This window comes from Spea bombifrons, chromosome 6 (genome assembly GCF_027358695.1).
Source record: "Spea bombifrons isolate aSpeBom1 chromosome 6, aSpeBom1.2.pri, whole genome shotgun sequence".
Lineage (NCBI taxonomy): Eukaryota > Metazoa > Chordata > Amphibia > Anura > Pelobatidae > Spea > Spea bombifrons.
In genome coordinates, this window is record NC_071092.1 from 3,098,837 (window position 1) to 3,113,929 (window position 15,093).

Below are 15,093 nucleotides of genomic sequence, written 5' to 3' on the forward strand. Positions count from 1 at the left end.
TGGGTTCTTGACGGCTTATGTTGCCGATAATGACCTTTTTTTTTTTTTTTTTACAGGAGTACGAACACATATTATATATATATATATATTTCTATAAGGTGCTAGACTCCATAAATCACACCTGCCAAGCGACGGTTTCTCCGGATGGCCTAGAAAATACTGTTAGTTCATAGGTTTTTTTTTTGTTTGTTTCTTTGTCTGTCATATTGCTTAACCAATAAAAATAAAAAACAGCCACATACCCTAGTGTATAAATTACAAAAAAATTACAGGAAAAAAAAAAAAAAACAACAAAAAAAAAAAAAACACCAGCCAGGCATGCAGGTCCAATTACCGCTAAGATTCCTAGGACATAGAAACTCATTTCCATATTACAAAATACAAAAATAGTTTATCGGAACTTTCATTTACATTCAATTTACAAATGAGAGCATAAATAACTTAAAACACAGGGGAACATCAGCGTGAAATAATAATAAAAAATAAAAAATAAAAGAATAGGAGCGTAAATCGGGGTACGTGAGCAGCATATATATCGGGGTACGGCATACATTCCAAACCAGAACATACAGTATATTCTCATTTAGACAGAAGCATGGCAGTATTTTTTTTTTTTAATTTTTTTTTTTGGCGCACTGAACTACTGAGGTTTTTAAAGTGAAATGTGCAAAAAAAAAATAATAATTATTAAAATACAATATTCACTATATCAACCGATGTGACTGTTTATCTCACCTAATTACCATCGGATCATGAACTCTCGTTTGGGCTTGATGTACGCGTTACTTTAATACTCTTTCCGCTATAAAATAGAGAGCAGTGCAAGTCCGTGGGTTATTCGTTTGGATTTCCCGCCCGTGGATATTGCCGTGTGTGACGACCCCACTATGAAATGATACAGTTTTTGCTTTTTCGACGTTTCCTGCTGTGTAGTTGGCCCCGGCCGCCCAAGGTGGAAGACTTGGGTATGCCGCCTGAACATTGGCCGTACTGATGTATAAGGTCCTCGCTGGTAACGTATCGGAGCCGGGTGGGTTGCGGGATTGGTTCTCCTAAGAAGTAGCCTTCGTTGTCTGATTCGGAAGAAGAGGAACACGTGGAGCACCAGTCGTACTCATTCATCTGAGGCCCCCATCTTTCACAAAGGTGGTTTTGTAAAGCAAGGTCTGACGCGGTTCTCTGATACCGGTTGTACATCTCCCGTCTGACGGCTTGATCCATTGGATCTCTTCCACCCCTTTGTTGCATGAATCGCTCGTAGTCCTCCCTGGTCCTCACCAATGGTTTCTCTTTTAGTTTACTGCACTGGTCGGTGGCCAAATGAAGGGCATTATCAGAACGAGAGCGCCTTGACCTCCTTTGACGATGGTGGCGGTACTGCTGCTCATTATCACGAGTCTGGTTTCGTCTCCTGGTCCGCTCGCTCATTGGCGTCATTTTAACGTTCGGCTGAGCAGGCATTTCGTTCATGGACATCCCCGCATCGAACGTGTATCCGTGATGCAGCCTCGCATGGGGTGGAAGATCCCTATACTTGCCCGGGTTGGTAAGACTGAGGTTTTGGGCCATGTCTTGATACTGTTGCGCGGAGACTAAACTTCGGACCGACTCAACGCTCCGGAACTGAGAGGAAGAGTTCAATGTCCCCATGGTGCTGAGTTTTTCCGACACGTTCATCCCGGAATCTTTGCTCAAATCTGGCATTGAAAACCGAGACAAATGCTCTTGGCGTTTGGGGCCTCCATCCGCAGAAACACCTCGAGAAGAAAGAAAAACAGAAGAGAAGTAAATTCATATCCTATGATTCTTATAAAATTATAACCCCCAATAACCCCCCAAAAAATAGATTGCTCAATTAAATATTTCAAATCAAGCCGCTGTTTAAAATATAACCAATTAAAGCACTTGATTGCTGAAGTGAATATAGCGGCCCCTACATCTTATTTTGTAACATAAAATACCTTATAGCTATACATCAGTAAAAAAAATATACATATTATTAAATGAAAATCATAAAAATAAATCGGGGGAGGGGGAGACGACGTTATGATGCCTCCTAGGCAAAATCCACATTTATTCTTCATAGAAGTATGACTGAAGTTTGAAAATAAGTAAAATCTATATATAAACTTTTCTGTGTGTCCGTGAGATGCTCCTCCCCTTTAGTGCATCCTGATTGGTTCTGGCAGCCTTAGCAGGAGGAGTGAAAAGAATGAGGACGTAATTAACGATACAGAGTTCACTGAAATCAAATTTACTTAAATAAAAAAGCCCTGAGCGTATCTGCGTTATGAGTGGCCAACCCCGACGAGTGACACCTGGAGCCTACGCAATGCAATTAAAGCTTTCATGTTTAATCTCACCCAAAACTCATTGTTTAGTGAATAATCCCAAGAGGGGGGAGGAATTTGTATCTGATGAACTTCCCGGAGCGAAGGTCAGCGATACTTAATGCTCCAAGAGCAGAAACCACAGAGTTCCTTTAATTAGAAGCCATTAACGCAACTCCCGCCATTGTGTCATCACGTCGAAACCCGACACTTTGCTTTTCTAAATATTTCTATCATGTGTCCCTGTCCTCGTTATCACGGTGCGGACAGAATGGATCAACCAGGAGCCCGAATTCTTACACCGTGAAACCATAACAGCCTATCCTCACATACACCGACATCCCTCATTATGGGTAACACGGTGTAAGTGCAGAGCTATGTTGACAGTGTACTCTGGACTTGGCATCTTGCATGACATGTCTACAGGGCTAACAACGGGTGCTGGTAAATTTTTGAAGCTCTTTAAATTAAGAGCTCCATTCTTCTCCAAGGCACAGGGGAACAGGTGGGTTTTTTTTAACCTCCCTTGCTTCAACTGACACAGAATATGGGGCATTAGGGGAGATGTGGGATGACCTCTGTGCTATGTTTATTTTATAATCTTTAAACACTCTTAACGTAAATGAAATAGGAGGTATAATTGGGTTCTATCCCTCTCCAAAGGGGAATTACCTCTATCTCATCACACATAATCCCCACTACATTAAAGTTATTTTTGCATTTGAGTAAAAAAAAAATATTTTGCAAGTTGCAGGCGAGAACATGCGAGTTCCGATTCAAATGCCTAGCACTCATCTGCAATTTACACATGTTAAGGTTGCGTGTATTCGCGAGAATTAGTGAATTTGCCGGTTGCTTTGTGTTCGCACGCAAGGGAGGTTGACTGACGCCGACCCCGGTCAGCTGAGTTAACCCTGAATCGACTTCGACCCCAGGGAAACGTCTATTACAGGGGACCATCAGACAGAAGGATTTGTTTAATGATATTCTGTAATACCGCCAAATCACAAATGGAAGAAATAAACAGATGTTTCTGATCTTAAAGCTGGTTCCAATTTTTCTATTTTCATGGTTGACGATGAAACATATGAATGGAAAATGCCTGATCCCCAACAATGAAGGAAATACAACTTCCCTGCTCAGATATGATTTAAATACACATCGCAACAACTGTAAACTACAAACATAGCCCTGAACAAACACTTGTCCTAGGCTCAGTTGAATTGCCCCCTGTAGTCATCATGGGAGGAATGTGGAGTAGCCTTTTTCTTTTGTTTTTCCCCATAATCGGTTGTTCTACCCGTTTGCAGAGACTAAACTAATACTAATCAACAACCCAGTCCTTCAAACAAAGTCTTATGGCTTTGACTAATCATCGTCCCTTTTAACTTCTGCAGTGAGAGCCCTGCAACATATTCTTCCTTGGCAGGGATTTATGAAGGGCCGGTCAACGATGCATATCCCCCAAAAACAGTATCGACAAGCCAACAATTACTTCATTTTAGCTACTTTACAAGCTGAAGCCATGCTGTATAATTTTTTTTTATCCAGAACATGCTTAGATTAACATAGAAACATGGACCTTTCTAGTCTTCCCAATTTACCTGCTGTAAAGACTCGAACCTTAATCAGTTGTTGTTCTCGTCTTAGATTCAGGAGCCGTATGTCTACCCCGTGCGTGTTGAAATCCCCTCACTGTACTGACTACTTCTGCTGGGAGGCTGTTCTACTTGTCTACCACCCTCTCAGTAACATGAAATAAGTAACTTTTGGCATCCCTGTTTGGCCTGCATTCTCAGAAACTGCCTCATCTTTGCTCATATGGAATGCCAACGGAAATAGAATGTTTCGGTCGTATCTCCCCTGGGTACATTTTCCAACCATTGAGCAGTTCCTTGGGCCCCCTCATCTGTCTACTTTGAGATGGTGACACGGATTCCATTTTTAGCAGCGTAACACTTCCAAAAAACATACCCTCCAACATTTCCAGTGGCCAAACAGGAACATTTTTTGGGAGGCATAACCAAATACAAGATGGCGGCCAGGGCTTTACTAAGACCTTTTAAGCATCTTAAAGACTTATCGTTAACTATTTATGGAACTCATTTTTATTTACTAATAACTAAGAAGGACACAAAGACAGGAGAGAAGAGACTCAGCCTTGACGAGGCCGTACGGTACGCATGCACAGCTTACAAAGACTGATATAAGGATCCAGGGCTCTGAGACTTATTTTCCTTCCACAATAAAAATTCTTTCAGTTGGTTTTAATCCAAAAATGTTCTTGCGGCGCGTCGGAGCATCAGGAATCATCTGATTTCAATCCAAAACAGAGATAAGTCATTCCTGATGCAGTTCAGCTCCTTGTTCTAAAGCCTCACGAACACGGCTGTGAATAAAATCTCTCGAGTCGAAAGAACCTCCTGATATCCCTCATCACGGGCTGCATTATTTTTCATCACAGATGTCCCACAAATACCCCAAAACACTTTTACTTATGTCACAAAAATGTATTTATCCTGCAATCAGCATTTTAATAAATTTTATACTATGTGTTTTTTACTCAAGTGTATCAGATGCCAGTGAGGTCTTCAGGATGATTCTAAAAACATCGGTCATTCACTCACAATGCCACTTGTTGGATTTAATGAAGATTTTGAGATCTTTGAAATGAGTGAAATGATGTTCCTCGGGGGCTGAACTCCAAATTACCAATTCTGAGTTCCAAATCTCTTTGTCCCTCTTTTCTCCTCTTCCGTATCTACACCCTGGAACTCCACCGCACCACGACGCATAATAACGGACCGCGATAACAATGGCAAAACACCGCGCAGATAGCTTATTGTGATTATCTTTTAGAGAGTTTTACTTAAAAAAAGCTGGAAATAGCTCATAAAGTCACCTCTAATGGAATGTTTCGCCCCAGGTACAGCCGGTCACAAAGTATCCATCTTTGGCAGAAATGATGGATGGTTAAAGTGTTTCAATGTTCTAATCCACCAGCAACCCGTTAATGGTTATTAGTTGGTATGGGTTTCAGAGATGCCGTTTGAGGATTTTACGCACTCGGAAACGTCAATAGAAATAGTTGGGAAGCTCCGAGCTCCACTTTGAACTTTTAAACGCTTAGAGAAAAAAATGAACATTCTGTGAGGTCCAATTTTCCCGCTGGTTACACGAACAACTCATTGTTGTTCCAACTATTATTTATTAGGTGAAAGGGTTGGAATTCATTTAAAAAGCGGCCTCCAAGCGCGGTTTATCGGGACGAAACGAAAAAAAACTTCTATGTTTCCAATCTATGAAGCGTGTCATCGGAACGATTCTTGCTTCTTTAGGTTTGAGTTTTTGGAAAATCAAAACTAAATCCTAGCAAATTAATAAAAAGTACATTATAGGAGCTCAACGACGTCAAGGAAAATGTTGCGTTGCTTATGGGGACGTATCCAACACAAAAATGTTTTTCTGCTGAAGGTTTTTAGGGCTTTGTTGGTTGGGTTTGGAGCCAAAACGGCTCATTAATAAAAAAAATTAAAAAAATAGTGATTTTTCATCTGTACTTGTATGTTCTTGTATGTTTTTTTTTTTTTATTGTGTAACGTTAATAAAATCGGATAAATGCTATCGACAGACCATTAAATGCAGTTGCCAAGTTCTCCAGTGTTCCAGTGATAGAGGCACTGTGCCTACACCATAGCTTGGAAAGTCTGACCATAGTAAAACAATGATGTCATCTGGCGATTAAAACCTTAAGTTAAGCTTATTGCCAAAGAACAGCCAAGGTGGGCCAAACATGTCCCCTGCTTATGCAGCTACAATTATAGTATAGGTGAGGCTACACATATGTAACCTCTGATGCTCTATATGCCGTGAATGAAGACTTCTTTGGGGGGGGGGGGATACAAAAACCTAGCCCTGCCAGGTTACGGACGAGTAAAGGAATGATGCAGAAACCTTTCAAGGACTTTCTTCAAGGTGACATATTTACTAAGCTGCTTTTTAAAATATTTTTGAAATATTATACGATAGGATTAACTGAAAACTAAAACACAAAGCCTTCTTCTAAGAAATGTAAGAAAAAAAAAAACCTTTCAATAAAAAAACAAATGGAATGCCCTCTGTGTGATGGACCTCAAGATATTGTCTTCAACCATTGAACATACCTGTGTGTCGCCCATCATGTTCAGACAGTTTATGTTTCATATGATACATTTATAGAAATATATTTAAGGTTAAGCCGGCTCTCTGGGATCGGACTGAGTGAAGCTAGAATAACTTGAAAAGTCTCATCAAGGAAGAGGAAGGTGGCGTCGCCTTCGTTACAAATAAATCTTTACATTAAGACCCAGGGGGTAGTAGAAGTATTATTATTATTAAACACTCATCCACAGACACCAGACAAGCCAGAAGGCTTGTTTATCCCTCAGAAATCTCATGGTGCTGCCACAACCACAAGGGATTCTGGGTAGGAGCATGCAAATAAGGCCAACAATTATCACCATTAAGATCCAGAAAGAAAGGTTCTTCTATTCTGTTTAATAGATGTGTTTGAGGGAGGTCAGGGTCCTTTGTTACAATATTTCAGATTAGTTCGTGGAATTCCATTGGTTATTCCACAGACCAAGCCAATCTCGGCGTCAATAAGGAATAATTCCCATTTTCAAAGACAATAAAGCAGATCAGAAAGGTTTTGGGGTAAACATACTAACAGGGATGTGACACTTGGCCCTTTTTCAGCATCACCGGGACAATGAACTATATGGCCGGGTCATATCATTATATAAATGTGGAGATTCTGTACGGTTAATTGTTGACTCTCGCAGGGACGACACTCTAACGGTCTAATGTTTCTAATTAGCGGATACATCGTAGTACTAAGTCTCCGAGAACCAGTTTTAAATTATATTCTTGGGTGTCCTCGTAGAACCTGCTCGAGAAAATCGAATGCGACGGCTTTATTTTTCGATCCGCATTCCGCTCTCCAAACAAAACTTGATTGCAAAGCAAAATAAAGGAAAGTAAATATCCACAGGAATTGAAACATACTTGGCACGTCTTTTCTAAAAGCGACCTTAAACCTTTTGTCTGCCTGAGTGTAACAGATGCACAGATGCTACACGAGACCATTCCTCCACTTTCATTATCTTCTAAAGCAGAAGATTTGCAACGGAGTCAAATTAGGACAGAAGTTCATTCCAGTTGAAAACGGCCAACTTACGACGAAAAGTACAGAAAATATAGAGTTCTAAGTATGTTCCTAATGGCTTTTCTTTTTTTGACGGGTTAAGAATAATTGTATCTATGGCAGAGATTCTATTACAGGCAATTGCTATTTTATTCTAGAAGAGAACTTGAAGAGCTCCAGGTTGTCGCCGGACTTGGTCATTGTTATACATATTTAAATGCAGAAAGGTGATGGACAATCCCTTCCCTGAGCAAAATTAGTACAATTACAATTATGAAGGAGCTGGAGACCAGCGTGCATATAACGTTTGATAAGAACATTTGCAAGTTATTGAGTGTTACCTGTGACGTTAGAGAGAGCAAGAGATTCCATCGAGCCTCTAGGCGTTTGTTCTGTTGGGGTTAATCCTTCGGGGAATTTAAGTGCGTTGATGGGATGCCTGCTTCGACACTGCTGGGCGTTCATCCCCTTCGCGTCTTCAAATTTCGGAACCCGGAGGCTTGATCTGGCCTCGTTGAAGCTGTGGTTGGACGCGTCGCTGAAGCTTTCCTGTTGCCTGAGCCGCCCTTGGTAATAATCCTCTCTGCTGTCCTGGGAGAAGCTCTCGCTCTGCCCCATCATGGACAGACTTCTTTTCTGGTTGTTGAAATGTTTTGCCCACATATCGGGTTGGGCGCCGGCTCCGTGAGGGCTGTTGTAAGAAGTCCTAATGTTACACTGGCTGAGTAGCTGCAAAGGGCTTTGCGACTGGCTTCTTTCAATCTTATTACCGTAATGGTAGAGTTCATCTCTGCTCCTCCATAACTGATCCCTGTTCAGGCTTGGGTTTTGACTCGAGACGCTTAGTAAATCCATCTGCAAAGACAGGGGATCCACGTCGGTGGAATGCCGATTGGCGGCCGCGTGTAACGGGCCGCACTGTTTCATGTTGCCCTCTTCCAACTTGGCCTTGTTCTTGCCAATTTTTGCGCTACGTCTAGATTCTTTCGCCCTCGCGTTCTGAAAGGCGGAATCAGAAGAGTCCGACCCGTTTGGATCGTCGCCTGAGCTACACGCTCTGGAACAAAATATCTGCCCCTGCTTGGGTAAAAAGGGACGTCCCAGCAGAGACTTCTTACAATGAGCGCAGCAAAAACAGTTCTCGGTTGCGTGCCAGTGCTGGCCATCGTATGTCATCTGACCTTGGTCAATACCTGCGAGAGGGAGAAGGAGAGGTCATGCAAGAGAAGCTTAAAAATCACATTTAAAACCACAACACAAAAAAGTAATATCCAGATTACCCATTGGTTTCTGTTTAACGCACATTATCTCGGTTATCTTGATTACGAACCCACAAAAAAAACCCAACCAGAGATGGGCGATCGATCCCTCTGATTTATACTATGGCTTGGTAAAATTGGCTCATTCCTCAGCTGGCCATATGTTCGGAGACACAAGTTCAAACTCTTTACCCCGCCAATAAATCCAAGCAAAGTTGGGATGTAAATGAGACTTCCAGAAACACATATGGCAAAGTGTCTCTTTTCAAAAGAAAAGTCAACAACAGAACGGCCGGAGGTGGGAATGGCGAGAAGTTATTGTTTACGGGGAGGGACACCGGATCAAAGAGCGTTTATACTCTCGGTAAGTATGGGAGACGCTGGCTGGGTGGGCCACCCGATTTCTATTTGTCCTGTATATATATATATACACACATCGTACTCTCTCAACCTCCTTCCAAGGACAACACAAGTATACAAGACCAAAGGGTCCGTGATTACCGGTGTATCCCCCGCTTCCCGATGTCGAATTTATGTTATGATCATGGTTACATTGTTACTGTAAGAGAATGCATCACAATCATAATGTTGATAAATCACGGATATGGTCACGATCACCCAGCTTAGATATTTTTTTTGTTCAATTTAAGCTCAGTTTATATGAAAGAAAACTTCAAACACGGAGATCTCTTTTATCATCGGTGGATTTCAGGGTCACAGATCAGATCTTCTATTTGCCTTCTGGAATTGCCAAACTTTCAACTTTTCTTCTGTGGCTCTCCAACACTTCTTTCCATAAGATTCGTTGATGGCCCCTCAAAAAAGTTCCACTTTCAGGTCACCTACATGATTTAGCCCCGTTCGGCCCCGTCTAGTCCTGCTGTAACGACTCAAACCTTAATCAGTCGTTGGTGTTGTCTTAGATTCACGAGCCATATGCCTATCCCATGCATGTTTAATACCCTCACTGTATTACCCCCTACCACCTCTGCTGGGAGGCCATTCCATGTATCCACCACCCTTCTACAAGCTTATCTAAACCAAAATGATGCATTGAGGCCCGCAATAAAGAATGAATCAGGCCAAAGATTATGGACCTCATCTCTGCACCCCCCACAGATTTATACAATTTTATATCTGTTTAAGATGCAATGTTGCCTTAGCAACCAGCACATCACAATTTATTTATAGAACCTCCGAGCTGCGGAGAGTTATCCGGAACGATAATGTATTCAGTACCACATAATACTTTCCCCTGGCAACGGGGTAACTGCGGAGCAGTCGGTATTAATGATTTAAAAAGAGCCGGCTCTTATAAATCTCATTTATTCCGCGTTTACCACCTCCTTTGTTTTCGAAGCGTTCTATCGCGTCGTCGGACGCTCTGCTGGTTTCTACGGAGTTAAAATAACGGCCGTGGGGATATTGGCTGTGATTCTCCTTTATTGGCTGGAAATTCGAAGGATCTGCGTTGTCTCCGGCTGGGGCAAACTTCCAGTACAATTTTTGGCTTCTGGGACATTTTTGGGTTATATATATAAAAAAATACACTTTCGCAGCAATTCACGAGATTCTGCCTATAGTAGAGCTTGCGGAAAGTTGGATTTCAGATACAATTTAAAGATACGATAAAGGATACAGATACATTTTATATTATATCCAGAAAAACTTTCTACTTTACATTAATGGAAATATTTAATCAACATGCCTCCCAACTTTCCTGCTTTGCGCAGACCAGTCCCGATTTCGCCATTCTATCCTGCTGTCCCACCGAGCGCAGACAGAGGTAGAGCTCAGCGGGACAGCAGGATTCGGAACCAGAATCCTGGGGGCCCCGATTTCATTCTCCGCTGTCTGGGTGAGGAATTGTATGCTGCCAGTTTGAGTGACATTGTACCCCCCCCATGTCCCAATTCAGTAGGGGTATAAATCGGGAGGTATGAGTTTATAATCTAATATCTAAACTGTAAGCAAAATGTTGCTAAATTTCTACAGAGACAAGAAAGATCCCTGTGGTCAACTGGCGATGACGAGATAGTCCTGTGGCTTTAAGGCTGGTGGCCGGCTGACGACTGTCAGCCAGCGGTCCACGTGCCGTTTGCCTGGTGTGGGTGAGATGGCCACTCCGAGCCTAGCGGTCACATGATGACCTATGTCTAGAACATGTTCTAGAACAGATGCATTTAGCACCTTTACTTGCGGGCTCCTGACTCAAAACACCCGGCCCCAAGCTTGGAGAACATGCACCAGATAAGAAGGACCGAAGGCTAGTTATAGGTTCCTTCTTTTCGTGTTGAGTTGGGACATTATCCCCATCTCTTGTTTTTAAGAAGACCAAGGACATTCCAGAAGATCTACGCCATATCTTTTCAGTCTAGAACATTTAGGAATAATTTCTCCATTTCCTCCCAAGATCCCAAGGTCCATTCTCCATGAAGCTCTCTGAAAACGACGTTAATAAAAAAGCAACGCTTACCTATATGTTGGGCACACGTGTCGCAATACTCGGCATACAATGATTCAAAGCAGTTACAGCAGTATGGCCGCCCTTCCTTCATAATGTAGCGCTGACCGCCGAGGACGGTTTCACATTCAAAACAACAGAAATGCTTCATGTGCCAGTGCCTCCCCTCCGCCTCCGTGCACTCGTCTGCAAATATAATCTTACAGCAGAGAAAGGGGGTTTTAGTACAAATCTTTTCATGTCTGCGTATCCAAATAGATCAACAATATGGACCATATGTACAAAAGGTTCTAAATAGGAAGCGGTCGCCATGGGAACCAATGTTGCTTACTCCCTAGTGCTGCGGACTACGAATTCTCATTATAAAATAAGTCATGATTATATATTGTTTTTTTATGATCATATATATATATTTAAAAAAAAAAAAAAAAAAAAAAAGTCACCTCAATTTTAAAGGAATTTTTTAAAATTTGTGATTATTCCCACTTATTACCGTTAAATTCTAAAAATGTATTTAGGCGTTAGTAAAATGTTCACGTTCTGCTCGTATTAGGTGTCATTCAATTTTTTTAATAACCTGGCAAATGATATTACGACTTCCATGAAAGAAAATGTTTTCTAGGCCCCTGCGCGCAAAATCAGTCCGTGGAAAATACATTACACCCTCGCCCCCGGAGTTTTAAGATTAAACTGCAGAAAAAAAAAACACACATTCAATATGACACGTCTCCCCGAGGCCCGGCGTAATCTCGCTTTCCCGTGATGTGGGATTCTTTGCACTACGGTTCCTTCCGTCTAGTTATAAAAAAGGTGTGATGATCAACAGGGCGCATACCGACAGCGATATGTTCCAGAACACGTATGTAAACTGTGAACTCTGGGAACCCACGCAACACGGCAGCGTCTCAACTACCAATCCACCGATTAATACTGGCGGGTGGATAAACCTTAGAAATATGGCTGCAACGCTTCTGGTTGGGACTCATTGGCTTCTGGCTGGGGTAGACTCCTTAGCTTACCAATACCATTCCAGGTAACAATTAATAGATAAAAGATCACGCTCAAGCGTCTATATCCCCGTCAGTGTTACAGAATAGAACACTGGGCAGCCAATGAGAGAGAACGTGGTATGGATTCCATCCGCCGTTGGCTGGCTACATTAAGACAAACTAAAGACCCCCATCCAAATCAGGAGTCTTCCCTAGTATACCTTCCATAGCTATAGGTTCCGTATATATCGAGATGTTAATAACCAATGTAGATAAAATTGTTGATAAAGAAAATCGTAGCCTACAAGAGGTTCAATCCCCATTTAAGCAGGTGAGGTTCCCACTGACTATCTGTTTGTCGCCTTAAAGACCCCCCCAGAGGAGCTGACAGTTTGCAGGGCTGTAGATTCACCGCAATTAGGCTAATCGGCGGCTCTTACCTCGTCACACGCCGCGCAGCGAGGTTTCAGGCACTCAGCGTGGTGTCTGCCACAGTAAATCTTTCCATCTTGGTAGAAATAAATGAGGTCGACGAGGAGCTCGTTGCAAATGCTGCACACAAAACACTGAGGATGCCAGCAGACGCCATGCCCTGCCCGGGACGCAAAGACAGCGATGTCCCCTCCGTTGATCTGACCGCCACACTGTTATTTCATAAGAAAAGGAAAACGTTACCTAGATATATGGACGCCATACACACAATATCAATTCTTTTGCTACAATGACAAAAAACACACACATGCCCAGTAAGAAATAATCCTACGTAGAGTCTCAAATCGGTGGCTCTCTATAAACGTATCTACGGCCATCCAAAGAGTTCTATTTCTCCACCTTGGCTCGTACCGGACAGATAACTTGAGTACGACCCAGGTTTGATAACTCAGGACAAAACATTAACGTGATCTAACAAGCAGATTCTCCAGTGACTTCTCCTTTGGGTTATGGTGGAAGCCCTACCAGGTTCATCAATGGTCAGAAGGTCCAGACAACCAAGACTGTTTTTTTGTTTTTGTATCGGACAAAATCTGAAAATATAAAGCGTTCGGTAAAAATGAATCTCGTCTTCATCTGAGAAACCAAAATAAAACCTATTGTAAAAAGGGACCAAGATGCCCCGCGCTTTTTGGGTCTATGACAAACCACGATTCATTTCGGGAGTTTTATTCATTTCAATTTATTAACCGCAAGCAGCCATTGTGAATTTGCTTGCCATGCAATGCGGAGAGGAAATTGTGATTGTGTTATGAAATAAAGATTTGGCGTGGAGTTGGGAGAACGCAGTGTTTTTAAGTTCTGCTCTTAAAAATGACAAAAAAGAGAGAGATATTGCCGGCCACTTAACTGACAAATAATGCAGATTTAAGCACTTCTTCCTTTTCACGGCTATGTCTAGACGGTGGTGGTTTAAGAGTTTAATATCTTCTCCCGGACGTGCCAATGAAATAGTCACTTATTTCCAGATTAAACCACCATCCAAGACCGGCTTTCGCTCCGGCTATAAAAATCAGATCGCTCAACATTCTAAAGTTACCTGTTCGCAAATCGCCCCCGTCATCGTCACTGGAAAAGGTCTGACGTTTCCTCTTCCCAAATTCTCCCGTTTTCTTTGGTTGCTGAAGAGCTTTAACTCTCTTTTTTCTTCTTCGTCTAATGAATTGCAGTACCGAACCTAAACAAAAGAAAGCTCCGGTTCATTAAAAAAAAGCTAAACATTTAGTGTATCGAACTTTAATTTTAATCCCCTTTTTTTTTTTAAATAATACCCAGATCGATAAGGTCAAGGTGGGTCTTGGCTCTTTGGTTGAGCGATAAACCCGTAGATATTGTAGTTCCTACAAAGTTCCTACAAAAGTCTTGCACTTGATGAAGGACCAGCCAAGCTTGAGTGTTGAGTCCAAGAGAATTTTTTTTAGGCTAGAATGTCTGGGTTCATCATTGATGAATTGGTGGTTTCCATGTATAGCGTGGTAAGTAGGGCCAAGTTGTCTATAAAGACAAGAACTTAGAACGGAAACCCAAGTTGTCCACCATCATGAGATGCACCGAAACGATGAACACTCAATATCCGTAGTTCACAGAGACATCACTATTCCAATTATTATTTTAATTGGACCTTCAATTGATATCATATAAAGGTCCTTCAACCCTTTTACCGCCAGAAAGTAACATCTTAAAACGTGATACATCAATGGTATATGATAAATAGCGATGCTGTCCAACTACAGGTCTGACGAAGCCCCTACAGGTTCACGGTCAACACCAAGTTCTAATGCTGTGGTCCATAGCAGGGGCATGGAAGTTCTTGAGGTCCTACACCTTTATAAAGACACAAAGATTTAAGAAACATCGTTCTTCTGGGTTAAGTCGATTACCTAATAAAGTCTGCCCCCGGGGAAAGTTGGAAAGGAATGATTTAGAGCATATTTTTGTTTTACGCCGGATAACATGAGCGGTCATCTCCGGCAAATTAACATTCAATGAAAGATCGGATGTTCATATCCCACTTTGACACTTTATTTTATCATCTGTTTTTTAAAACCATGCATAACTGATAGAGTGAAACAGTTGGAGCGCAAGAAAAACATAGTTCCTTAACGCGCAATTACTCCAGGATTACTTTAAGTGGTCTTTCCTGATCGTCGTTTGCATGCAGTTGAGGCTAATGCGCTCCTTCCGCCACGAATCAAAATAAACGGCTTGCTTTGGGCCAATTACTGCACCTTTTGAATCTGACAGCTTAATTGTAGAGCGAGAACGCTAGGATTATTAAAAGTCCATTTGATGAATTGGCCTGGGATATTAAAGTAAACCAGCTAATCAGGGTTTTATTTTTTTTATACAATACTTCGTCATTTGTACCGTACCT

At 41.9% G+C, this 15,093-nt stretch overlaps 1 protein-coding gene across 2 annotated transcripts in view; it reads right to left on the reverse strand.

Moving 5' to 3' along the window:
- Positions 1–316: 316 nt before the first annotated feature.
- PRICKLE2 (prickle planar cell polarity protein 2) overlaps positions 317–15,093 on the reverse strand; it is an 87,069-nt gene continuing 72,292 nt past the window's right edge. For both annotated transcript variants that reach the window (XM_053469349.1, XM_053469350.1), the window contains 5 exons: positions 13,759–13,896; positions 12,668–12,871; positions 11,251–11,437; positions 7,857–8,708; positions 317–1,757 (listed from right to left, as the gene is read on the reverse strand). In XM_053469349.1, coding sequence (XP_053325324.1) covers positions 886–1,757; positions 7,857–8,708; positions 11,251–11,437; positions 12,668–12,871; positions 13,759–13,896 — 2,253 coding nt within the window. In that variant the 3' untranslated portion in view covers positions 317–885. The remainder of the gene's footprint in view (positions 1,758–7,856; positions 8,709–11,250; positions 11,438–12,667; positions 12,872–13,758; positions 13,897–15,093) is intronic.